General features: G+C 44.4%; 1 protein-coding gene across 1 annotated transcript in view; it reads right to left on the reverse strand.

The window, feature by feature from the left end:
- Positions 1-2,086: 2,086 nt before the first annotated feature.
- RPRD1B (regulation of nuclear pre-mRNA domain containing 1B) overlaps positions 2,087-27,691 on the reverse strand; it is an 84,206-nt gene continuing 58,601 nt past the window's right edge. Inside the window, exon 8 of the mRNA XM_033963005.1 lies at positions 2,087-2,615. Coding sequence (XP_033818896.1) covers positions 2,598-2,615 — 18 coding nt within the window. The 3' untranslated portion in view covers positions 2,087-2,597. The remainder of the gene's footprint in view (positions 2,616-27,691) is intronic.

The following is a 27,691-nucleotide window of genomic DNA, read 5'->3' on the forward strand; positions in this document are numbered from 1 at the left end:
TTACCACGCCAATTAACACCAATTACAACCAATTAAGTTAGGTGGTGGTAGGGCGCCTACCACTGCCTAACTTATGGCGTTGTTTACAGAATTTGGCCATTAGTGTTTGAGTTAATGTTGGCTGTCATGCCAGCACAGTAAAGGCTTTTGCAATTATGCACTAACAACATCCGCTAATTCAAGCACTATGGGAATAATTCTCTACAGCAGCGTCCCGCAGACTTTTTGACGCCGCGGCACATTAAACTCAGTGCCGCGGCTGGAAGGCATCCAGAAGCGCATGGACGTCAACACGATGCATCATGCGCATGCGTGATCTCATCATGTCGGCATCTGCGCATGCGTGGAGACCCTTCATTTGTAGCCCTGAGCCCCTCTGGTAGGGGTTACTGACGGAGGAGAGGTGCCATAAAGCGCCTAGGTAGGCGTGATTCCGGGGCGTATTATTTAGGCACCAGTAGGCGCTTTAACGGTGCCATTTTTAATGGAATTTGTTACTTAGGCCAGTGGTTCCCAACCCTGTCCTGGAGGACCACCAGGCCAATCGGGTTTTCAGGCTAGCCCTAATGAATATGCATGAGAGAAATTTGCATATACTGGAAGTGGCAGGCATGCAAATCTGCTCCATGCATATTCATTAGGGCTAGCCTGAAAACCCGATTGGCCTGGTGGTCCTCCAGGACAGGGTTGGGAACCACTGACTTAGGCGTCGGTAGAACGCCTACTGATACCAAAATTTAGACGCCGTTTCTAGAATTTTTCCCCTAATGTGTTATCACAGTACGAGTCGTCATATAGGAACAAAGAAGAAACGGTGAATACAGGTAGCTCAAGGAGGCATCAAACTAGGGTTACCGGTGTGTTCGGATTTCCCCCGACATTTTGAGGACATGTCCGGGGCTCCAGACGGGCTTTCAAAACCCGACACTTTATCTGGGTTTTGAAAAGAAATCTTATCAGGAGGGAGCATCCGCGCATGTGCGGAGGCAGTGAATTGACATCACACATGCATATGCACGATGTCATCGCGTCGCATCCGTGCATGCGCTGGCGCCATTCCTGCCCGACGAACAGGCAGCGGGGGCAGGGTTGAGGGCGGAGCTGGGGCACAACGGGGCCAGGATGGGTGGAACTGGGCGGGCCCAGGGGTGGGTCTAGGGGTCGGATTTTACCAGGGATCTTAAAGCCCCTCCTCGAGGGCCGCAATCCAGTCGGGTTTTCAGGATTTCCCCAATGAATATGCATGAGATCTATTTGCATGCACTGCTTTCATTGTATGCTAATAGATCTCATGCATATTCATTTGGGAAACCTGAAAACCCGACTGGATTGCGGCCCTCGAGGAGGGACTTTGATACCCCTGTCTTAGGTAAATAAGGAGTCAAATGACTAGATCAGCGATGGGCAACTCCGATCCTCGAGGGCTGGAATCCAGTTGGGTTTTCAGGATTTCCCCAATGAATATGCATGAGATCTATTATCTTACAATGAAAGCAGTGCATGCAAATAGATCTCATGCATATTCATTGGGGAAATCCTGAAAACCCGACTGGATTACGGCCCTCGAGGAGGGACTTTGACACCCCTGGATTTTACTAACGTACAATCTGGTGACCCTATATCAAAGCAGTCATCCAGTGATGAGAAAAGTGGTCTTAGAGCAGTGAGCTCAGAACCAGGGAAGCCAAATCCCACTGCCCCACCTTGTGATCTTATCAAGACACTTAACCCTCTACTGCTTCAGGTACAAAGTGAGGCTGTCAGCCGTCCAGGGACAGAAAAATACCTACTGTATCTGAACGTAACTTGCCTCGAGCTACTACCGACAAAGACCTGAGCTAAATCCAAAAATCCCTCTTGTATGTGAATTGCCAGCTTGGATTCTTTGGAGGAAAATACAAAACCTGGTACATGAGTTGCGGGAGCAGATATGCATTAATATGTGCTAAATGACATGACTAGTCTGTTCTAGGCCAGGGATAGGCAATTCCGGTCCTCAAGAGCCGGAGCCAGGTCAGGTTTTCAGGATATTCACCATGAATATGTATGAGATGGATTTGCATGCACTGCCTCCTTGAGACGCAAAGCTATCTCATGCTTATTTATTGTGGAGATCCTGAAAACCTGACCTGGCTCCGGCTCTCGAGGACCGGAATTGCCTATCCTTGTTCTAGGCGATACAGACCTCCAGTTTTCGGATGGATGTTGTAGGAAAACACTAACGCATTGGTATCTATCTCTGTCCTGCGGACCCTCTGTCCGTCAAACTTTCAGTATATCCGCATTGAATGTACAAGAGATAAATTTGCATATGCATATGCTGTCTTCATTGCAAGTAAAACGATCTTTGTGGTTATCCCAGAAATCCAATTGGCTGAAGGTTCCCCTAAGATAGGTTTGAGAACTACTGCACGAAAGTTAATTAATGCAGGGAGCTAAATAAAATCGACCATCCAGGCAAAGATCCGGGCTACGACTAAGAGTATTGTTAAAATCTGAACCTTATCTTCATTCTTTGACAACCTCTCTGGTATGAAGTGTTTATCTGAAGAGCGGTGGCAGCTGAATTCCTGTCATATTATCTCATCTGTCATCCTTCAGCTCCAAAACTGCAACTGGTATGAACAGAAAGAGAAGAAATATCCATAAGGCAGTGTCTCTCAAACATTCTTAGCTCCGGCACACTAAACGGAGCAAATGTTTTTCACAGCATGCTATAATTGAAATTATAAAATTGCAAAGCCAACAAAAAATTACATTTGAGAGTTATTTATTTAAAGTTCTTTAAGCTATGGATGGGTAATTCTAACAACGGTGAACCTAAAGTACATAAAATAGAATTGCTAATCAATGCGACAGATGAGCAATCTAACAAAATGCGGCTCGATAGGCGACAAGCAAACACGCATTTCATCATCCACCATCTGCAGTCGTTCTCTTTCTGTCAGAGGTTGCAAAGATCAAAAGATCCAAACGGTAACAAAGCCTTGATTGCTTTGTTGCTCAAGTTAGGATAACCACTGCATAAAAAAATAATTTTAACTAGTTTTAACTAAAATTACTTGCTGTTAGTTTTCAAGGACCAATCACGTCAAAGAACAATTCTTGTTTGGGCGGTTGTATCCTTACGCACACAGACGCTCATAACATTGACAGACGTCTGTGTATGCGACGTACATGTCATCTAGTCTAGTGTATACCGTATTTCCCCATATATAGGCTGCGGCCTATACATGGGTTTTATAAACCCGTGTATGGGGCGCGGCCTAGTTATATGGGGCGGCCTATATAAAAATTTTAAGTCATCCCCCACCCCCGGTATCTTTTCAGGAGCCCCCTGGATGGCGAATCTCCGGTGGTGCAGGGCAGCCGCAATCTCTTCGGCATCCAGCCTGCCCCCGCACCGCTCGCTGAGTGACTGACGTCAGTTCTCGCAAGTCCCGCGAGAGCTGATGGCCATTCAGCGGGCGGTGCAGGGGCAGGCCAGATGCTGAAGAGATTGCGTACCGTGGGGCGGCTTTTCTTCCAGTTTTTAAACATAGGCCACCCTTTTCTGCGGCCTATACATGGGTGCGGCCTATGCAGAGGGGCGGCCTATATGCGGGGAAATAGGGTACTTACGAAAGGGAATTTTTAAAAATAAAGTAAAATTCTGAAATCTCTCGTGACACAGCCAGAATTTCTTCAGGGCTCTTCATTGTGCCGTGGCACACAGTTTGAGAGACACTGCCATAAGGCTTACATGCTAAAGATCTATTAGCCTAGCAAAAGTTTCTCTCTGGGGATCCCTTCGTTCCCCATAATCTTACAACATACTATATGAGCCATACTATATGAGCTTTATTACATCAACTCATTTTCCAAAACAAGGAAAATACAAGAATAGGGTCCTTTAGTCACCTTTTGACTACCTAGGATCAAAATCGTCAGTAACTGAGAACTCCTTAGATAACAAATACAGATATACCAGTGCTGACAAAGCAATTACTATTCCGAGCAGGAAAGGGATATATTTTGTGAGCAAACACAGATTGTATGTTACATATATACCTGAAACACATACACCTGTTCTAATTTCTACTAATGCTGTTCCTGTGTTCTAACAGATGTATAACCCCAATATAATATAGTATATGCAAGCACAAAAATAAAGATTCTGATTTATATTTTTAAAACTGGCATTTTCTCTCTGATTGTCCTGATTCTCTATGACGGAGTGCCTTAACATTCCTTTCTTTGTCGTAAAGGGGTGTTTCCCATTCGGTTATAGAAACCTATAATAAGATGAACTATGAAAATATTTCTGTTATAAAGATACAAATATATATTATAAAGATATACACACATACGATATATATATATATATGTATGTATATACATTGATTATCTTTACATATGTCTATGCCTTTTGGGGATTTTTATCTTCTGTTTTATGATTAGTTTATATATCTTCAAAATGTTACAACTTAGTATTGGAAATTGGATTAATAAAAAAAGCATTATCTGGAAATGCAGTGGGAGTCATCCATGTGCCCTTACTAGTGAAATCAGATTTACAGACACTGAAGGGACGAGGCGTCATTTCAAGAGGAAGTTGTGGGTTTATCAGCACCTCCGAAGGGAAGCATCATCTCATTCATTATTTGGGCTGGTTCCTTTTTATGTATTCATCCCAGTAGCATGCCCAAGCTCATAGAAGGAACAATCAGACATCCAGGAATTGGTCTTTTGGAGTCCAGTAGAACTTGGGGAGGAGAGCAAGGCTGAAGCTGGCGTTGAGGGGCAAGGACTGCGTTATAATATCTTGGGAAACTAGTCAGGAAGGTCTAGGCCGGGGCTCATTGAAGGACAGCTTGTTTAGAACTCATTAGATGTGCCCAAAGTGTTGGAAAATGAGGAGTGGCTTTCCTACTTCAAGGAAGAGAAACAATGAGTTTGAACCTATGCTTGGGTTATGTGTTGGGTCTGTACCAGCACTGCTTCTGTCTGTTGCTTTTCTGCTGCACCATTTCATCTCATCAAGTCAACCAGTAAAGAGGTTCTTTCTATAACAAAGCATTGTTCTGGACCTCCAACTGCAACTTGGTGGGTATGAACCCAAAAGAGTTTAAAGCTAAGGAAGATAAACACCCCCTCCTCCAAGTCTAGAAATGACCCCCAGAAGAATCAGATGCATGATGGCCTCAGGAATTCCCCTTCAATTCCAGTGGTGGCGTGAAGGTGGTACTCAGGCTCCATAATTACACAACAGCTGCACATATTTCAAAAAGCATTTATCATACCATTATGAGAACATAAGAGTAACCTTACTGGGTCAGTATCCCGTCGTCAGAGTGGCCAATCCAGGTCACAAATACCTGACAAAAACCTAAATAGTAGCAACATTCCAGAATCTCCAAAAGTAGCAAGATTCTGGAACCCCAAATAGCAGCAATATTCCATGCAGAATCCCCAAAGAGTAGCAACATTCCATGTGGAATCCCCAAAGTGAAGCAACATTCTACGGCAGAATTCCCAAAGAGTAGCAACATTCTGTGCTACCGATCCAGGGCAAGCAGTGGCTTCCCCCACGTCGGACTGTCTGATGATTATTATCCCATCAAAAAACAGCAAGGGAATATTTTTATCCAAGGTGATACTTATAAATCACTGTTGTACTAATCACCTTTGTTTTACTTCAAGCACAAATTACAACACAAGTTGATGTGGTTAAGTGAACACTCAGACCCATAGCTGAGGTCCGGTGAAACAAGTTCACGGAGCAGCTATTAAGGAGACCATCATTGTTGTTCACAGTCTCCTCCACCAAACAAAGACTAAATAACAGCACATAAACTTGAAGAAAATAAAATAATAAATTTGACAGCAACTTAACTTTGAATGGTGTGGATGATACACATAACTGCTCCGGGCTCCTCCATTTATTCACAATACCGACCCCCCTTTATTATCCCATAACATGAAATTGAGCTAATGTGCAGATGCTCTGGATTCAGTAACATTGTGTGCATCTTGGGAGAATGCCCCTGATCTATCCACGCCCCTCCCATGACCAAATCCCCTTTTGGGTTGTGTGCGATGTTATAGACTAGAACACAGCAAGATGAATGAGCAACTCCTGTCCTCTACAAACTTCCTCTTTTGGAGGGGGAAGACACTGGAATCCCGCTACTCTTTGGGATTCCAGAATCTTTTTGCTCTTTGGGATTCTGCATGGAATCTTGCTACTCTTTGGGATTGTGGAATGTTGGAGAGTAGAATGTTGACTACGCCTGCTAGGATCCATGCTATCTGTGGCTGGCGTGGAACTATGGAAGGCCTCGCCTGGTATCCTGCGGTTTTGTATGGGGAGGATGAATTTTAAGAACATGCTGAAAACTCAAATTATTTGCCAACGCCTTCTTACGCTAAGGTATAGTTCAGTTGATAATCGCCTTTTAGAATTTTTTTGGACAGCAATGTATGATTTAAAGCTCGCTTGTATTTCTGGATTGATTGAATTTGCGTTCTATCCCCGTTTATAACGGGGACGATTAATGATGTTGTTTAGACATGTCTACGTTATATGTAGTAATCGTAGGGAAACAAGATTTTATGTATGTGATATAGAAACCGCATAGTTGTATGCGGCATATAAGTTGTTTTTTGTGTGGGGTTTTTTAAGATATTAAAAGACTTTATTGGACATGGTACATTTAATATAAACTACAAAAAATGAAGTACTGAAATTGTAACCATACAGTGCATTCCAGAAGAATATGGGCATTCTCTCTCTAGAGAATTTTTTTTTTTAACATAAAGTAGAATTGCATAGCATCTCGGAGTGTAGCCTTTATTCGTGCAACAATTTCATTCACAAAGCTGTTATTTTTAGCTAATACTTCAGCCTTCAAGTATTTAAATTTGGTTATAACGTCTTTCTCGGACATCTCCGCTATTGGCAGCGTTTTAACCTCAGAAATGAAGTCCTGGATTATTTTTTCACCTTCCTCTCTTTCCTGATGGTGTTTCTTCGCCTTCCTCATCTTCTTCTGTTTTTCCAATATTTTGGAACTCCTCCAATTCCAGTGCTTTTGCCTTAGCATTCTGAATTACGTGTTTAGGAAAATCAGCACGCTCTGCCACATGTATCCCAAAACTCTGATCACAAATACCTTGCTTTGCACGGTAAAGCATCGTTAGGGTCTCATCTGTGGTTAAAGCCGTAACATGCAAGTTATTCGCCGTCCTGACGTGATGTGCCAGTGAAGTCAGCTCATGAAAATGAGTTGCAAACAAACAGAAGGAACCAATTTGGGTAGCAATGTATTCAGATATAGCCCACGCCAGGCCAAAGCCATCGTACGTGGAGGTCCCCCTTCCCAGTTCATCAATAATAATTAGGGTAATTCTCTCTTGCTGATCTCAGGATGGAGGCCGTTTCTAACATTTCAGCCATGAAAGTGGAGGCTCCCTGGAGTTGACTGTCGCCTGCTCCAACTCGGGCCAGGATATATAAGTTTTTTAACAAATAAATAAAATAAATACTATTTGGGTTTTGGTCAGGTACTAGTGGCTGGTCCAGTAAGGCTATTCTTATGCTCATAGAACTCTGCTTAAATGCTGCCCACGTGAATGTATAGGTCCATATTTACAGAGCATCACTTATCTGGAAATGGACTCACATATGTGTTTATATAGGTGCACAAATGACCACAATACCAGCATTTATGTAAATTCTTATGCCTAACATCAGGCAGTCCTTACAGAATCCCCCCATTACATGGTCATCGCATCACGTCCAATGCGTCTCTCACTAACGTACCACTGAGGTAATCGTACATTTGTGCGACAGGCTCTGCTCCAGCGGAGACATCTCTTTTCTGCCATATCATAACCTGTGGTTAAAAGCTGAATTTCAAAGATGACAATTACTCCTCTCTGCAAAGATTTTATCAAACCATCTGCAAAAGGCCAAACCTCAAACTGGATGGAAAGGGTCAGAGAAGGCACAAAATCAAGGGAAAGAAAGGGAAAGTGACATGGGACATGGGACCCTCGGTCACAAGGGGGCACCCGCTTAAACTCAGAGGAGGGAAATTTAGTGGTGACACCAGGAAGTACTTCTTCACGGAAAGGGTGGTGGATCATTGGAACAAACTTCCGAGGCAGGTGATCAAGGCCGCCAGCGTGCTCGACTTTAAGAATAGATGGGACATCCACGTGGGATCCCTACGAGGGTCGAGCTAAGGAACTAAGTCATCAGCACTCAGACTTAATGGGGTGGGTCAGTAGAGTGGGCAGACTTGATGGGCTGTGGCCCTTTTCTGCCGTCATCTTTCTATGTTTCTAATGAGAGAACGAAGAACTAGAAGGGGGAGAGAGAGTGCTGTTTTAATCCCTTACATGGCCCTGGACATACTTTTAATTGGAATGTAGATAATGTGTGATGTCATGTCTGCCTATTTTATGGAATTTTATGAGTTTTGATACTGGACGCCGCCTAGACTTAACGCGCTATATAAATCTATGAAATAAATAATTACAAATTTTCCATGTTGCACAGCACTCTCCCTTTCGTACCCATCTCCCTTCCAGGACCCATGAATCTGAGGCTGCAATTTTCCTTCTGATGGTTTAACAACTGCACACCATATAAGAACATAAGAAGTTGCCTCCGCTGAGGCAGACCAGAGGTCCATCTTGCCCAGCGGTCCGCCCATCAGGCCTCATTGCCCGAACAGTGCCCCTGTCTAATTTTTCTACTGCCTCTAATCCTCTCCCTATAACTTACCTCTACTCCTATCTGTACCCCTCAATCCCTTTGTCCTCCAGGTACCTATCCAAACCTTTTTTACCGTCTTTTGGCTTATTATATCAAGGAAGATCCAAGGTTTCTTCTTCCTTCCAGTCTGTGCAGCAATGGTGCTTTGGCCAGGGTAGATTTATTATTTATTTAAGGTATTTATATCCTGCCTATCAAGGTTATCTAAGTGGTTTACATACAGGTACTTCAAGCATTTTCCCTATCTGTCCCAGTGGGCTCATAATCTATCTAATGTACCTGGGTCAATGGAGGACTGAGTAACTTGCCAAGGGTCACAAGGAGCAGCACGGGATTTGAACCCACAACCTCAGGGTGCTGAGGCTGTAGCTCTAACCACTAGATTAACATTAAGCCTTGCGCCCCTTCAATTAACTTTCAAGTTCATGCCTCCCCCTTAAAGATTTTGACAAACTCAATCATCTTTCTGATCCCAACAATGCTCCAAAAGTTCACCAGCAGGGGAGTTGCCCAATCTCTCCTGCCGACACCCCCCTCCCCCTCCGAACGTTCACCTGCAGGAGGGATGCCCAGTCCCTCCTGCTGGACACCCCCCACCTCCTCAAAGGTAGTCCACCCAGAAACCATAGGAGAGGCCTAGGGGATCTGGCCAATCGGAATCTTAGGCCATTCCCAGCGCATCCCAGAATGCACTGGGAGACAGGCCTAAGATTCCAGTTGGCCCAGGTGCCTAAGGCCCCTCCTACAGGGAAGTTGCAGGCCCACTATTCTAGTGAAGGCGGGCCTGCCGGCTGGATGCAGGAAGGACCCAGCCGGATGGCCGGCCATCTAAAAAAGGTTAGGGGGGGTGGTCCGGTGGGGTCTGGCTGGTGGTCCTCCAGGACAGGGTTGGGAGCCAGTGTATTAGAGCGCAGATGTAAGGACAATCAGGCAGTGACAGCAGCAGTGAACACACATGAGAACTACAATATGAAAAAAAAATGAGGCAGAATGGTATCTGATCCCACTGAAAGTAGTTCTCATTCCCAGCTCCTCAGGATAGAAGTCCTGCAGACCTCGGAAGACAGACTTCCCTTGGCCTCTCAACCCTTCCCATAAATGCTGTGAATACAACAGGTTAATTGTTGGCAAATAAGGACCTCTTGGCCCACCCACTTTGCTATTTTCCTGCATACTGTGACTCGTTTTGAACTCTGGCTTTCTCCCTCCTTTGATCTTAGCATTCTTTGCATCTGTCCTAAGCTGGCTTCAATTCTGTTGTGCTGTCCGACTATTTATTCAACTTTTTTATACTTTCCTCCCAGAGGAGCTCAAAATGGTTTACACGTATTTGTTCAGGCACTCAAGCATTTTTCCCTGTCTGTCCTGGCGGGCTCACAATCTATCTAAGGTACCTTAGGCCAAGGGGGGACTAATTGATTTGCCCAGGGTCACAAGGAGCAGCGTGGGTTTGAACCCACAACTTCAGGGTCCTGAAGCTGTAGCTTTAACCACTGCGCCACTCTAGAAATCAAAAGGTAGCAAAAGTGTGCAAAGTCTAGGGCCATCAAGCCATTGTGACATCACTGATGAGCTTGGCTCTTATTGGTGGAATGAGGCATTATGACATCACACAATCTCAGCTCTGGTTACCAGAGACAGAAACTTTTCACATTTAATTATTCAGTTTTCTATGCTGTTCTCCCAGGGGAGCTCAGAATGGTTTACATGATTTTATTCAGGTACTCAAGCATTTTTCCTATCTGCCCTGGCAGGCTCACAATCTATCTAATGTAGCTGGGGCAATGGGGGGATTAAGTGACTTGCCCGGGGTCACAAGGAGCAGCGTGGGTTTGAACCCACAACCTCAGGGTGCGGAGATGGGAGCTTTAACCACTGCACCACACTCTGCTGCTAAGCAATCCCAGGCACCTGTGATCAACTCACTTGTGCTATGTAATTTTTTTTCTGAAATTTGCAAACAGAAAGGGACTTGGGAGTAATCATCCGTGAAGACATGAAGGCTGCAAATCAGGTAGAGAAAGCCTCAGCAAAGACTAGACAAATGCTCGGATGCATCAGAAGAAGCTTTATCAGCCGAAAACCCGAAGTTATAATGCCATTCTACAGATCCATGGTGAGACCGCACCTGGAGTGCTGTGTCCAGTTTTGGAGGCCACATTACCAAAAGGATGCGAAGAGAATTGAGTCAGTTCAGAGAATGGCCACAAGGATGGTCTCAGGACTTAAAGAACTTTCATATGAAGCTCGTCTGAGCAGTCTGCGCTTATACTCGCTCGAGGAGTGCAGAGAAAGGGGGGACATGATAGAAACTTAGAGGAGACATGATAGAAACCTTCAAGATCCTGAAAGGCATAGAAAAAGTAGACAGGGACAGATTTTTCAAATTAAGGGGCACCACAAGTACAAGGGGGCACTCGGAGAAACTGAAAGGGGACAGGTTTAGAACAAACGCTAGGAAGTTCTTCTTCACTCAGAGGGTGGTGGATACATGGAACGCGCTTCCAGAGGCTGTGGTAGACAGGAACACATTAAATGGTTTCAAAGAAGGTTTGGATAGATTCCTAGAAGAAAAAGGGATTGAAGGGTATAGATAGATATAGACCACTGCTCAGGCAATGGGCTTGATGGGCCGCCGCGGGAGCGGACCGCTGAGCAGGATGGACCTCTGGTCTGCCTCAGCGGAGGCAACTTCTTATGTTCAAGTAAATCGAGGAGGAGGAGGAAATCTTCACTCTTACGGGTCCCACGGTGACAAGAGGACATCCGCTAAAACTTAGGGGAGGAAGATTTCATGGGGACACCAGGAAATACTTCTTTACCGAGAGGGTGATTGATAGATGGAATGGTCTTCCACGTCAGGTAGTCGAGGCTAGTAGCACGCTCGACTTCAAGAAACGATGGGACAAACATGTGGGGTCGCTATTGAGGTATGATAGAGGATAGTTTCTTGAGGGTGGAAGGGATCATGATTGGGCAGACTAGTTGGGCCGTTGGCCCTTTTCTGCCGTCATATTCTATGTTTCTAAATAATTTTTCAACATTTCTTTTGGTTTGGCTGTGTCATATTTTATTTTACTTTTGAGTGCATTTTTGTTAAATAATTTAAGGGACTGGATTAATCTTCTTAAATTACTAGTACTGTATAAAATAGCCACGGAACAGAAGAATAGCCTTATTGGGTCAGCCAATGGTGCATCAAGCCCAGTAGCCCATTCTCACAGTGGCCAATCCAGGTCCCTAGTACCTGGCCAAAACCCAAGGTGTAGCAATATTCCATGCTACTGATCCAGGGCAAGCAGTGGCTTCCCCCATGTCGTTCTCAATAACAGACTATGGACTTTTCCTCCAGGAACTTGTCCAAACCGCTATCCGCTCTTACCACATCCTCTGGCAACGCGTTCCAGAGCTGAACTATTCTCCGAGTGAAAAAAAATTTCCTCCTATTGGTTTTAAAAGTATTTCCCTGTAACTTCATCGAGTGTCCCCTAGTCTGTAAAAAGTCAAAGCAACACCCATAAAAAGTACCTTTTTAAACAAAAAGGCTTATTATTATTTCAGAAAAATCACATTGGTGATCCACTGTTTCTAACACCATTATATAAAAAAAATTCCAATGACTGCTCCTACCCTTAAAGAATGGAACAAAATGTTTGTTTTTATGTTTCCCATGGAGATGAGTTTCAAGTTTCAAGTTTATTAAATTGTTTGATTAAACGCTTTTCCAATTTCAGAGCGTTTTACATAAATAAAATAGAGTTTAAAATGTACTCACTTATACAATTACTATTCTTCTAAACAAACTGGGTAACAACATTAAACAGGAAGACAACTGATAACAATGGGAAGGTGGGGAGGAAATACAATATTTGATGGATGGATGGACCTATGGTCTGACCCGGCGGAGGCATTCTTATGTTCTTATGTTATGTTCTTAAAAGATTACATAAAAGGGAAACATGTTAGGGAGATAAGGGGATAAAATGATAGACCGAAAAGGTCAGGAAGAAAGAGTATTTATAGTCTGTCAATTAAAGGCTTCTTTAAAAAGAAGACACTTTAAGTTCTTTTTAAATATTTGTAAGTCTTGTTCTAATCTTAAATATAAAGGAAGAGAGTTCCATAACATTGGTGCCGTAACAGAAAAAATGGAAGCACGGCGGGTTCCGATAACTTTTAAAGAGGGAACATTTAAAGTACATTGTGAAGCTGATCTGAGAGTTCTGGATGAACTGTATGGAATCAAGAGCCTATCTATGAAAGCCGGAGTATTAGATTTTAATGTCTTAAAGACTAAAAGAGCTATTTTGTAAGTAATCCTGTAAGATATTGGCAACCAATGAGCACTTTGTAATAAAGGTGTGACGTGATCGAACTTTTTTGAACCTGAAATAATCTTTATTGCGGTATTTTGAACAAGTTTACCTCAGAAGCTCTACAGACGTACGCTCATGTTGAAATGACATTAAAAGCTCAATGAGAGAGGCTCATTTCATTTCAAAACAACCCCCCCCCCTCAAATTGCTACAAAATTATTTTTGTTTTTTTTCCTAGCACGCACAATTTGTAAAAAGAATGCACTCTTTTCAAATAACACGAACTAATAAATAAAATGATTTTTAATGCCAGTTGCAGCGGTAACAGCTCCGATTCTCACTATGAGCATCAGAGCTATTACTGCCATGGCCGGCGCTAAAAACCGCACTATGGTTTTGTAAAAAAAAATAAAAATAAAAAAAAAGGGGGGCAGGTTAAATAAAACATTGAAAATGCAAACTACAGCTCCTCCTCCCAATTCACGGTTTCCCCAATCACAAATTCGGTTATTCGCGATTTTTGTGCTCCTTGATTTTTGAGAAACGCTGCCCTGGACATCCCCCAGATATTACCTGGTGGTCTAGTGGCTACGCGGGGCAGAAGTGATCTTCCTGTGCTCCTGCCCCGTGCAGAGCTGACATCAAAATGGCTGCCGTGAGTTCCCGTTGTAGTCAACGGGAACTCACTGCAGCCATTGTGATGACTGCTCTGCACGGGGCAGGAGGGTAGGAAGATCGCTCCTGCCCCGCGTTGCTGCTAGAACACCAGGTAGTCTACGGGAACTCACGGCAGCCATTGTGATGACGGCTCTGCACGGGGCAGGAGCGTAGGAAGATCGCTCCTGCCCCACGTTGCTGCTAGACCACCAGGTAGTCAACGGGAACTCACGGCAGCCATTGTGATGACGGCTCTGCACGGGGCAGGAGCGTAGGAAGATTGCTCCTGCCCCGCCTTGCTGCTAGACCACCAGGTAGTCAACGGGAACCCACGGCAGCCATTGTGATGACGGCTCTGCACGGGGCAGGAGCGTAGGAAGATCGCTCCTGCCCCGCGTTGCTGCTAGACCACCAGGTAGTCAACGGGAACCCACGGCAGCCATTGTGATGACGGCTCTGCACGGGGCAGGAGCGTAGGAAGATCGCTCCTGCCCCGCGTTGCTGCTAGACCACCAGGTAAGGTCGGGGATGTAGGAAGGAGGCAGGGGTGGGTCAGAGCCGGCCCTAAACATTATTCACGATTTTCCCTATTCGTCGGCCGGCTCTGCCCCTAACCACTGCGAATATTGAGGGTCTGCTGTATACTGACTTGGAGAGAGATGTGCAGCCAGAAAATTTTCATTTTGTTTGGTTTCTGCAAATATTTGTTTTGGTCGGGTATTTCTGTATCAATGGTGCCAAAATATTGGCATTGAACAATATCAGCGCAGAGTGCCATTATATAAACAGTGCTCCAGATTGAGCCCATTTATTGGATATTTATTCATTTATTTTAGTTATTAATTGTCCAAGTGGTTTTACATTCAGGTACTCAGTCATTCGTCCTTGTGAGCTCACAATCTATCTAATGTACCTGGGGCAATGGAGGATTGAGTGACTTGCCCAGGGTCAAAAGGAGCAGCATGGTATTTGAACCCACAACCTCAGGGTGCTGAGGCTGCAGCTCTAACCACTAGGCCACTTCCTTCCCCCGACAGTGCTTAGATCCCAGTTCTGTGTCATAAGCATCAGAATTTACACCAGTTAACACCTGGTGTAAATGCCAGGGCTCAAGTTCGGGCACGTTGGCGTGGAAATTGATTTATTCAGTAACTAGTGTTTTAGCCCGTTACAATAGTTACAGTAACGGGTGCTAGAAGAGCCCCTGAGCCTGACTCTGACCCCACCCATGCCCCGCCTCTATCATACCCGGACCCTGCCTCCCACTGATCCCAGTTCCATCACCTCACCTTTCACCATTTCCTTTGTACCCTTTTGGCCCTCCTGACAGGATCTTTACTTACCCGAGGCGGCAGCAGCAGTCCTGACGTACCTTTCCTCCCTCAGTGCCCCAAAGCAGCAGTGGTCCTACCATTTCCATCTCTCCCTTTCCCCCTTTCACACCCTCTACCATCTCTCTCTCTGACCCTGTTTCACCTCTTTTGCCATCTTTCCCTTTCCTGTTCCCCTCTGTCCTTCCCCAAGACCATCTCTCTCTCCTGCCCCCTCCACACTCCCTGAAGTCTATCTCTCCCTATCCCCTACCATCTCTCCCGGTCCCACTAGTAGCCCCTCTGTCCTTCTCATCCATCTGTCTCGGTCTCTCTCTCCTCACCTCCTGCCTCTGCGGAGCTCTCGCAGCTCATCCTCGTCCTCCTCCAGCCAGGCTTCAGCTGACAGCCGCCGCGGCCTGCAGCCGCTGACAGCCACCGCAGCCGACATCCGCCTCGTGGGATTCTCGCGCATGCGCACTCCTACCTGCGGTTCCCTACAGCGCACGGAAAATGGGAGCACGCAGGTGGGAGTGCGCATGTGCGGCTTAGGGTTTTATTATATTAGATTCCACGCATATGTTTCTGTAACTCTCCATGGCCACACCCCTTATTGAGGTAGGCACAAAAGCAGTTAGTTGCCATGCCATCTAAATTTTAATGGACGTCAATTAACATCAATTATTGATCGTTAGGACCTGTAATTGCCTGAGCGGGGTTTTGGGGTGAGGTTTGTGAACACGCAGTCAAACACACACACATAAAAGGTGCAATCAACTATTAGTGCAGAGCCTGAATCCTGTTACTTCACAGGCTCAGGAACAAGAAAAGTAGTCTCTTAGTTTACAGCACAAAGTCTTGCAAAAGGCCTGGGAATTGCAGGGCCCAAGTTATTGTCTGTGGCCAGTAGCTGCCATGCCCCACAGTCTTTCTTCAATCAAGTACAGTAAAACCTTGGTTTGCGGGCATAATGCGTTCCAGAAGCATGCTTGTAATCCAAAGCACTTGTATATCAAAGCAAATTTCCCCACAGGAAATAATGGAAACTCGACGATTCGTTCCACAACCCAAAAACTTTAAGACAAAATACTTTAAGTACTGGTATTGCAAGACCTCGCTCGTTTAGAACAGTCACTACCCTCCTGCAGCGTCAGAAAGAGAAGAACCATCGGCTCAGTTGTGATGATGTGACGCGTGTATACTGTATGTACTCGTATTGCAAGACCTCGCTCGTTTAGAACAGTCACTACACTCCCGCAGCGTCAGAGAGAGAAGAACCATCGGCTCAGTTGTGATGATGTGACGCGTGTATACTGTATGTACTCGTATTGCAAGACCTCGCTCGTTTAGAACAGTCACTACACTCCCGCAGCGTCAGAGAGAGAAGAACCATCGGCTCAGTTGTGATGATGTGATGTGTGTATACTGTATGTACTCGTATTGCAAGACCTCGCTCGTTTAGAACAGTCACTACACTCTCAAAGCGTCGGAGAGAGAAGAACCATCGGCTCAGTTGTGATGTGTGTATACTGTATGTACTCGTATTGCAAGACTTTGCTTGTATATCAAGTTAAAAGTTAATAAAATGTTTTGCTTGTCTTGCAAAACACTTGCAAACCAAGTTACTTGCAATCCAAGGTTTTACTGTACCAGGGTCTGGCCCCAGATTCAAATCCACATATATTCTACTTAATAAGTTGGCTTAACTCAGCCAAGCAGAGTCTAGCTATCTTAGTCAAGGTATATACTAGGAAGCACTGCTTCCTTCCTTCCCTTGGGCTAATTACCTGGGAAGGTCTCTCTTCTTTGAGAGTCTCTTGCTATGGGACCTCCCTGACTAACTCCCCTCTAGGGCATATTAACTCCTCCTTCCCTAAGTCCCACTCCCATGACTCAGCAGGGTTACCTCACCTCCCCTAAAGTGGCTTACTCTTGAGCTAGCGCCTCCTGCTGTCCAGTGGTGTAATTGCAGTACCAATGAGGGAGTGCCCCTCATGCCCTTATTGATAATTGGCTCATTAGTCAAATAATTTGTGCATGGATCTGTGCTGTGCATCCAAATTTCAGTGCTGAAAGTTTGGCGCCATATAGAGAATCCAGGGGTAAAAGTGTAGGGTTACCAGACATGTGGGAAAACCCAGACATGTCCACTTTTTAGAGGACTGTCCAAGCTTCTGACATTTGTCCGGGTTTTGAAAAGCCCCTACAAGCTCCGGCCGCATCTGGAGGGCCTCTGAGCATGCACGGATGACATCACAGGAACCTGCGCATGCTCCAGGCCTTCCAGACATGGCCAGAGCTCGGAGCAGAGAGGAGGCTTTCTGGGGGCAGGGCTGGAGGCAGAACTGGGTAGGATTATGGATCCAGGGTTTTATTTTTTTTTTAATATGGTAACCCTAGGAAAGAGTAGGCGCTCTCAAAAGAGTCTGTACTCTTTCCCATTAGCGCACACATGCCCAATGGTCTGGGTATGAGCACACTAGCAGTAGAGAGGATGTAATTCATAGACGGCGCCATGTTTCCAGTAGCACTTGAGGTCTTTCGGTACAACAAGAAAGTTGACTCTGATCCCTCCACAAAAAGAGGACAGCCAAAAACAAACAAACTTGTGGAGAGTTGATGTCCAAGATGAAGACTTTATTAGGACACATAAAAATGTCAAGGGCCTGAACCACTGGAAACATATGGACCCGACACGGTCCGTGTTTCTTGTGGATTAAAGACGAAAGCTCCTGCGCTGGTGAGATACACTCAATAGCAAAACTGGTGTATCTCACCAGCGCAGGAGCTATCGTCTTTATTTCATCCACAAACCTGCAGATAGGACCTATAGGGACCCCTGAGGAAGACAATAGTGTCGAAACATGGACCGTGTCGGGTCCATATGTTTCCAGTGGTTCAGGCCCTAGACATTTTTAGGTGGATTATCTATTTGTTCTAATAAAGCCTTCATTTTGGACATCAACTCTCCACAAGTTTGTTTGCACTTGAGGTCTTTTCCGCCCTGTAGGTTCAGTTATACCAGGGGTAGGGAACTCCGGTCCTCGAGAGCCGTATTACAGTCGGGGTTTTCAGGATTTCCCCAATGAACATGCATTGAAAGCAGTGCATGCAAATAGATCTCATGCATATTCATTGGGGAAATCCTGAAAACCCGACTGGAATACGGCTCTCGAGGACTGGAGTTCCCTACCCCCTGAGTTATACTGTATTTTGAGATAAGCTGTGAGCCTAAACCAGTGATTCCCAACCCTGTCCTGGAGGAACACCAGGCCAATCGGGTTTTCAGGCTAGCCCTAATGAATATGCATGAGAGAGATTTGCATATGATGGAAGTGATAGGCATGCAAATTTGCTTCATGCATATTCATTAGGGCTAGCCTGAAAACCCAATTGGCCTGGTGTTCCTCCAGGACAGGGTTGGGAACCACTGATTTAAACCAGTGATTCCCAACCCTGTCCTGGAGGAACACCAGGCCAATCGGATTTTCAGGCTAGCCCTAATGAATATGCATGAGAGAGATTTGCATATGATGGAAGTGATAGGCATGCAAATTTGCTTCATGCATATTCATTAGGGCTAGCCTGAAAACCCAATTGGCCTGATGTTCCTCCAGGACAGGGTTGGGAACCACTGATTTAAACCAAAGCAAATCCCTAGTACAGGGGTAGGCAATTCCGGTCCTCGAAAGCCGGAGCCAGGTCAGATTTTCAGGATATCCACAATAAATATGCATGAGATAGATTTGCATCTCAAGGAGGCATTACATGCAAATCCATCTCATACATATTCATTGTGGATATCCTGAAAACGTGACCTGGCTCCGGCTCTCGAGGACCGGAATTGCCTATCCCTGCCCTAGTATTTCTGAGTGGATGGGGCTGATGAGTGAGGGAATGGGGATTTGAGTGAGTGTATGTAAATATTATAAGTGCCAAAAGAGCTGAGTGAGTCAGTGGAGAGATGGCCAGTAACGTACAAGGGACAAGGGGCTCAGAACGTACAGGGCTTGCTGTAGCCACCAAAGAGCAGACATCTGGTGGAGCCCATCCTACCTAATGCCACGGAGATGCAGGAGGCATCAGGCATCTGGTTGACCTGCCCTCATCCTTTCTCACACTGGATAGATACAGGGGGAGTTGGTAAATACTGTGCTTCCCCCAAAATAAGACAATGTCTTACATTAATCTGGGGTCCAAAAAACACACTAGAGCTTATTTTGGAGGGATGTTTTATTTTTTTTTCATGAACAACAATCATCTCTCCCTTCCTCTCCTCCACCCCAATTCTTCCTCTTTCCTTTCTGACCCCCCATGTGCAGCATCTTTCCTCCCCTCTCATCCCCTTGTGCAGCATCTTTCTATCCCTCCCTCCCATCCCCCTGTGCAGCAGAATCCCATCCACCCTTCCACCGTCAAACTGACATACCTCTACTCCGAGGCCTCCAAAAACAGCAGCAGCACTCTGAACAGGGTGCTTTGAGGCCTTCCCAACAGTGATGTGGCAGAGGGAAGGCCGTGAAACAGCCTGTTCATAGCGCTGCTACCGCTGCTGCTTTAGGAAGCCTCAGAGCAGAGGTATGTCAGGTCTGACTGGGGTGGAGGGTCACTGAATTGGCAAGTCTGATTTTTTGGGTGAATCGGGCAGCACTAGTATCAGGAATGGAATTGTAGAGTGTTAGGGGACATTTGGGGGGGGGAGAGCTTCAGGGGTCAATCTTAACTAGGGCTTATTTTATAGGTAGGTCTTATAGGAGCAACTTTAAAAATCATGCTAGCACTTATTTTCAGGGAAACAGGGTAACATAGTAAATGGCAATTATAGTTATTTTTGATCAACCACAAAATCATAAGACATATCGAAGCAGTTTACATGATTTAAACAAGGGGGTGGGGAGACAAGTGTAGTATTGGCATTTTGGGGTATTTTTTTAGTTTTGATATTATTTAGTTTATTTATTTGCAGATGTTTTTGAATTGTATATTGCATGGTGATGTTTTATTTTGATCTAAGTCTGTCTAGTTTTATATAATGGTGTTATCCACATAGGCATTTGATATGCGGGCTACAAATGTTTTAAATAAAATAAATAAACAAAATGGGTGGAAATGGGGAAGGGACATAACATAATGTGAAATAACTGGTTACGTCATCTCATACCTACCAATGAAGGGAAGGAAAGACCGAGGTGTGATGCATTGCTGTCCAGAAACTGAAGGGAGACAATAGACTCAAGTAAGGACAGGTAGGTTGTTGCACAGAGGCCCGAGCTGGCTAAAGAAGCTACCAAGGAAAAGGACTCTTAATAGAATGGTGGAGCCCATCCCACAAACTGCTGAGGTAAACAGGAAATTCCAGGGAAAGGAGGCTGGCAAAGCCCAGTCTAACAATCACCAGCCATGGGTGAGGAAAGGCCTTGGCGATGACCATCTGCAGGCGACAGAAAAGAAGATGGAGACTGAGGCTGAAGCAGATGATAGCTAGGAGAATTCGCCTTGGGAAAGCGGGTGGGGGATGAGAAACAGCACACCCTAAGGAGGGAAGCATGCTCTCCCGGAGTCTGTTATAAGAGAAAACACGCTCCAGGGATTCAAGACAAGGTTGGACAAGTTCCTGCTGAACCGGAATGAACACAGGTAGGGCTGGTCTCGGTTAGGGCACAGGTCTTCGACCTGGGGGGCCGCCACGTGAGTGGACTGCTGGGCGTGATGGACCACTGGTCTGACCCAGCAGCGGCAATTCTTATGTTCTTCCTGGTAGATGTCAACATTTCATATCACTACCCAACCGTCTACAAGCTCCTTCCATCTGAATGAGTGTCAAAAATGAGTTCCTGATGTCAAAATTATAGAGGATGACAAACGACACCTGCCTACAAAAAACAAACACAGAAAGACATTGAAGGACCCTAAAATAATTCATCTTAATATAACTTCTAGGACGTATCCAGAATTCTATAAATATACATTCCAAAAATTATCTGCTATTGAGTTCTATAATCAGACATTTCAAACTAGGGTTACTCTTTTAATATACCAAAAACTGGTAACAGTAGAAATGAAAAACTATTTTGCACCTTTTCTTTAGAAATGGCAGTAGCAAAGAGATCTTTCTAATTCTAAATTGGCTTAAACATACAAAAGAATGTCTTGAAAGACAGAAATGTACTTTGCTTTTTGGAAACATAAGTCAGAACATGCATAAAAATTCCAGGCACGTAGAGGTAAAGCGGTTCTTCCAGGATGCAATTATACAATTGAATAGCTGCAAATCAGATGACAAAAGTTGAACTTACAGGAACAGAGGTGATATAAAACAGATTTCAAAATAACACTCATGCCAAGTGTCGACTTATCAAAGACATCAGTACATAAAAAAAAAAGCTTTAGCGTTATTTGGCAGCTCGATCCTTGTAGTAATATTGCCACACTACTGATCGGGGAAAGGGGAATAAGAACCTCATAAACCGCCTTGCTATTATAGAAATGTACTAAATCTAATGACCATAAGAATATAACAAGTGGAAAAGGAGGTATTGGTGCCTCTTGTATAAGACTCTGGTGAGACCTCATTTAGAATATTGTGTACAATTCTGGAGGCCGCACCTTCAAAAAGATATAAAAAGGATGGAGTCGTTCCAGAGGAAGGCTACTAAAATGGTATGTGGTCTTCATCATAAGGCGTATGGGGACAGACTTGAAACTCTCAATACATAATGCTTAAAACAATACAAAAAGACAAACATTTACTGCAGCTTAGTAAAAAAAAAAAAAAACAAGGGGGGGGGGGTATAATGATGTAAAATCCAAGAATATAAAAACAACTGGGGATAAAAAAGCAACATGGCAAAAGGAAAAAGAGAAAGCAAGGAAGCAAGAAAAGAATGCATTCCAAATAGGATATCATAAACTCCTTTGAACGTTGGAAACTAGAGATCTCTACAGTTTTCTGTTAAACAATTTCAAGAGAGTTGCTCTAACAGGGGTCTCAAAGTCCCTCCTTGAGGGCTGCAATCCAGTCGGGTTTTCAGGATTTCCCCAATGAATATGCATTGAAAGCAGTGCATGCACATAGATCTCATGCATATTCATTGGGGAAATCCTGAACACCAGACTGGATTGCGGCCCTCGAGGAGGGACTTTGAGACCCCTAGCACAATGTTCAACTGCTATTATCTTCTGTGTTGACCACTACTCCGGCTTACTCCACCTCTATCCTGCCCCCTAGATACCTTGGCCAAGGCCTGAATATCCAGTATTACATCTTACTGCCATGCCTTAAGACCAACTCTTCCGTCTACTGACCTTTCTCAGCCCCTCCTGTAGTTTGGCCATTCCTTCTGTTTTCCTTTACCCTTTCCTTCTTCCAACCCACAACACAGTCCAATTTCTACTCAGGCAGCGTGCTCTCCTCCTTCTCTTTTCTCTATGAAGAAACTTACTTCTAAAGTACATCTATCACTTTCTTCTCTGGATCTTTGGCTCTTTCAATTCTTCCAGCTTGTGCCCATCTCTAATCTACTTTTTTGCTCCAGAAACCTACAAGTATTGGGCCGGGACCTTGGCTCTTCACCCTAGTCAAGGAAGAGAGCCACTGTCTTCGCTCAGGCCACAGCCCGGAGGCTCTCTCTCAACTATATACAACAAAATGAAAGAAGGGGAATGGGTAAGCTTCTAGGGTAGATGAAAAAGAAAACCTTCAGAAGCTTGAAACTTGTTAGAAAAAAAGCATTTTGGACTGAAGAAATGAAAATTAAAACTTTTCAGCCATAATCGCATAACAAATTTGGAGAAAATAGGCATAGCATCTGAAGAAAAAAGCACCGTCAACTGTTAAGCAAAGGGACAGATCTATTTTGTGTTGGAGTTGGGTAAGTGGAAAGAAAATGGATTTAACTAAATGTCAACATATCCCAGAAGTTATCGTTCCACGGTAGTGAAGAGATTTAGGCTAAAAACAGGTTAGGATATTTCTGCAAGATGATCCAAAATAATCAACCACACAGGATGACGATTTTGGAATGGTCCTTTCAGTTCCCAGGCTTGATAATTATTGAAACTATGCAAGGCGATCTTAAACAAGCTGTGAACGCATGGAACTGTTAGAATATTTCTGAGCTAGAAGACTGGTTAAAAAAAAAGATCCAAAAAGCAAGACTGCGGGAAATGCTGGGAAGGAAAAGTGTTACTAAAATTCAGGATAAAATCCTTTTTCTCCCAATTTTAATTATTCAAAACAACCGCTTTTAAGAAGCGACCCCCCCCCCCCCTCCCCTCTCCTTTTTGGTCTCTCCCTTCCCCTTCCTACCTCCCTTTTATTTTGACTTTCGATGTAATTTTGAATCTTCCCCTCCCCTAGTGCCTATTGTACCTACTTTGTTCGCATCTTTGTCTTCGTCTGGTTTTTATGTTCCCCTATTTATTATTTTTATTTTTTAAACTCTAATTTTAGCAACTGTAAACTGTCCAGATATTTGTTTGATGGTCGGTATATCAAATAAACTTGGAAACTTAAAAGTACTCAGAAAAAGAGTACCCAAACTTTTCAGTATAACCCTCAAATAAATAGTAACTTTGCATTAAAGTTTGCAGAAAGGTCCTGTATAACTTTGTGGCATGCAGAGGTTAGGCGAGCTTCAATTCAGTTAGAGATTCATTGAAAATATAGCATTGCACTTGGGCTGCCTAAACTTTTGCACAAAATTTTATGCGTAAAGTGTGAAATGCGAGGTGACATTTTGACATACAGTAGTTTTCACTTATTTGTGACAAGTTAACTACATACATTCATGAGAAACAGCTTTTGGAAACACCTTAAATTTCATATTATCTAGAGCAGGGGTGTCCAACTTGCGGCCCAAGGACCACATGTGGCCCCGTGAAGTATTTTGTGCGGCCCCAGTCGAGAGCGATAGTGTTTTCCTCTGCTGCCCCCGGGTGTTTACCATCTTGCCGACTCCCTCCTCTGTCTTGCTGCAGCGTTTGCGCATTTGTGCAGCCCCAGAAACATTTTTTCTGGCCAATGCGGCCCAGGGAAGCCAAAAGGTTGGACACCCCTGATCTAGAGGGTGGTTTGAAAAGTTTGCCAAAAATGCAAGTTAAACAAACTCACCCCCTCTTCTATTAAACCGTGCTGCTCCCGACGCTCATAGGAACTCTATGGCAGCGTGGGCCATTCAGCGCGGCTCACCGCGCTACAAACTGCTAGCGCAGTTTCGTAGAAGAGGGGGTTAGTCTCCATCGAGGCCTATACACTTAGGGCCTCTTCTATCAAACTGAGCTGTTTGTAGCATGGTGAGCCGTGCTGAATGGCCCGCGCTGCTCCTGATGCTCATAGGAACTCTATGAGCGTCGGGAGCAGCGTGGGCCATTCAGCGCGGCTCACCGCGCTACAAACTGCTAGCGCAGTTTCGTAGAAGAGGGGGTTAGTCTCCATCGAGACCTATACACTTAGGGCCTCTTCTATCAAACTGAGCTAGCAGTTTGTAGCGCGGTGAGCCGCGCTGAATGGCCCGCACTGCTCCTGACGCTCATGGAGTTCCTACGAGCGTCGGGAATAGCGCGGCTCTCTGCGCTAAAAACTGCTAGCACAGTTTGATAGACGAGGCCCTTAGTCCAGCGAATTTTGTAAGCTATTTTTCCTACAACTTGCTGAAGTGTATAGCCCTCAGTGGAGACTACATTGTTTAACTTTTTTTTTTTTTTTTTTAAACCAAATTTTCAAGCCATCCTCATAGATGTTGTAATTCACAATATACGGATTTTATGTGTATGTACTAATAGCTTCTCATTTACTTCAAAATAACAAAAAGAGGCAATTGTGGGACATGTTTACTACTTTTACATCTCTCAAAGCAAACAACCATCATGTTTCCATTGCTGAAAACTTATGTATTTGTAAATATTTGTAGTACTTGATGGGACGACGTGGTACAAATTTATAAACAAATGTGCTCTCTCGTTTAAACCCAGATCCTCTTGAAATTCTGCCAGTGTATTCTAATATGCTCCTCTTTTGCTTGGGAAAACACTTATGCTGGGATGCACCAGCTCAAAAATGACACCATTACTTTATAGAATACTTTGATAAAGAAACAGTGTTTAAATAAAAATACAGAGGGCCCTGTAGTCAAAGGATTTATGCTCCTAACTTCGGAGTAACAACCAAGAAGAAAGGACCTAAGTTCCAAAAACGCTGGCGAGTCCAAAGCAAAACAAATTGGAACAATTGGCTCAGGATTCACAGGAATCATAAAAAAAAAAAAGAAGGAAATTTTGTTCAATTATCCAAAATACAAAAGCACAAAAATTACTTCTATCTAAAGTGCAAAAAATACCATTTGCACATAACTCCCTCCCCCTTTACTAAACCGTATCATGGTTTGTAGCGCCGGCCACGGCAGTAACAGCTCCGATGCCCATAGGAATTCTATGAGCATCAGAGCTGTTACTGCCGCTAAAAACCATGGTTTTGTAAAAAAAAAGGGCGCGGGGGGGAAGTACTGTTTCCCCAAAAATAAACCCTACCCCTGAAAATAAGCCCTAGTCGCCGGCAGCAACAGCAGTGCTTCCCCCTGCCCCCAGCCGAACCACAAGACAGAATGAAATACCTTATAACAAACCGGCAGTGTCGGCAGCAATCTAGACAGGCTGCTTTGCGGCCTGGGCCGTTCCTCTGCTGCATTGTTGATGATGTCATCAGTGATGCAGCAGAGGAATGGCACAGGCCACGAAGCAGCCTGTCTAGATTGCTGCTGGTTTGTTATAAGGTTTTTATTTCTGTATTGCGGTTTGGATGGGAGAGATAGGTCAGCGGGGCCCAGCGGCAGGGGGGAGATGGAAAGATGCTACATGGGGGATGGGAGGAAGGGAGGGATAGAAGCTGCAAGGGTTCTGCTACACAAGGGATGGAAGGGAGGGATAGAAAGATATTGCACAAGGGGATGAGTGAGAGGGAAGGAAAGATGCTGCACATGTGGTGGAGAAAAAGGAAATAGGAAGAATTGGGGTGGAGGAGAGGAAGGGAGAGATGATCATTGTACACGATAAAAAAAAAAGATATCCCCAAAAATAATTTTGGGCCCAAAAAAGGCACTAGGTCTTATTTTCAGGGAAACACGGTAGCAACATATATCTTTAAAATGAAAGTGTATATCAGACCCAACACGGTCCATGTTTCGGCGCTTTTTGCCTTCGTCAGGGATCCTAATGTTACACAATCTTACTATCTGATGTGATTTCTAACACGAGCAATGAACAGTATATCTGATATTATGCTACGATACCTTGAAGTGCAACTTGCAATGAGGAATTAAGACAGCTTGAAATGTGCAGCTACGTTCCCGTTTAAATATAAGTAATTTTTGTGCTTTTGTATTTTGGATAACTGAACAATTCCTGTGACATCCAGAGACAATTGTTCCTAGCTTTGGGGTCCATTTTGCTATGAGCTGCATTGCATTTAGTGTATGCTAATCATTAGCATGGTACATGGCTTATCAAGCCACTGGGGCAGCATTCAGTACAGACCGCCCAGTTTTGGCTCAACAGAATATGTACGGACAGTACTCAACAAATAAGTGTCCCCTAAAGAAGGTGCTATTTAGCAGCACCGAAGCAGGGATCCTTGTTGGGACTCTTTTAATGTTGTACAATTCAATAAAGACCCAATTTGGTTGACTGGACATCCACCTTGTTTGTCAAACATCTAGATCAGGGGTGTCCAACCTTTTGGCTTCCCTGGGCCGCATTGGCCCAAAAAAATGTTTCTGGGGCCACGCAAGAGGAGGGAGCTGGCAAGACGGTAAACACTGCATCACCCTTGACCGAGGCCGCACACAATACTTCACAGGGCCGCAGGTTGGACATCCCTGATCTAGATAGCTCACTTAAAAGAAAAAAATAAGATGTTCTGCAGTTTCAAAAAAGGGAATTTTTTTTCTACTGGATTTCTGGATGTCTTTCACAGACATCCAAACTCCGACTTCGACATTCTATCAAAAATGTCCCTCCACGTATACACCATGCCTTCTGAAAGTCCTATTGATTGCATCAATATGCCAAGTATAGAAACCTAATTCTTAAAGTGCCACCCTTGCTACTGAAAAACATCAGGAAAATTAAAAAAAAAAACAGACTTGACCTAACTAGTGCAAAATGATTTCCTAACATTAGAAAAAAAATTCTTAATGTGGGTTTTTTTTTTCTAGCGATTTTGTACATTATTAGCACATACCTGCAAAACACTCATGGTGCCCCCCTCCCCCCATGACACTAACACCGTTCTTTACTTCCTCCCGCTGCTGCTGTGCTCCTTTCAATGCCTTCTGTTATACACATGAAGGTGTTCCAATAGTCCTTTGCATCCCCATGTGCTGGAGGCGGCAATATGAGCTCAACTAAGGAGGTAACCAAAGGAAAGCAGAACCAGGACCTTCAGATGGCAATGTAAGTGCCTGGGCTGCTGTTAAGTGGTTGGTGGGTGTCTCCAAGAGCCTTTTCATCCCAGTGCACTGCAGAAGCACATGCTTGCAAACAAGACCACACATCCTTGCCGTAGGTAGAAGTGGGTGGATCAAGACAATGTTTTTTCCTCTTGAACACTCCATCCAAATGCATTAGGAAAGCAATCTGAGCACCAGTTC

Source organism: Geotrypetes seraphini, chromosome 11 (assembly GCF_902459505.1).
Source record: "Geotrypetes seraphini chromosome 11, aGeoSer1.1, whole genome shotgun sequence".
In the NCBI taxonomy this organism is placed as follows: domain Eukaryota; kingdom Metazoa; phylum Chordata; class Amphibia; order Gymnophiona; family Dermophiidae; genus Geotrypetes; species Geotrypetes seraphini.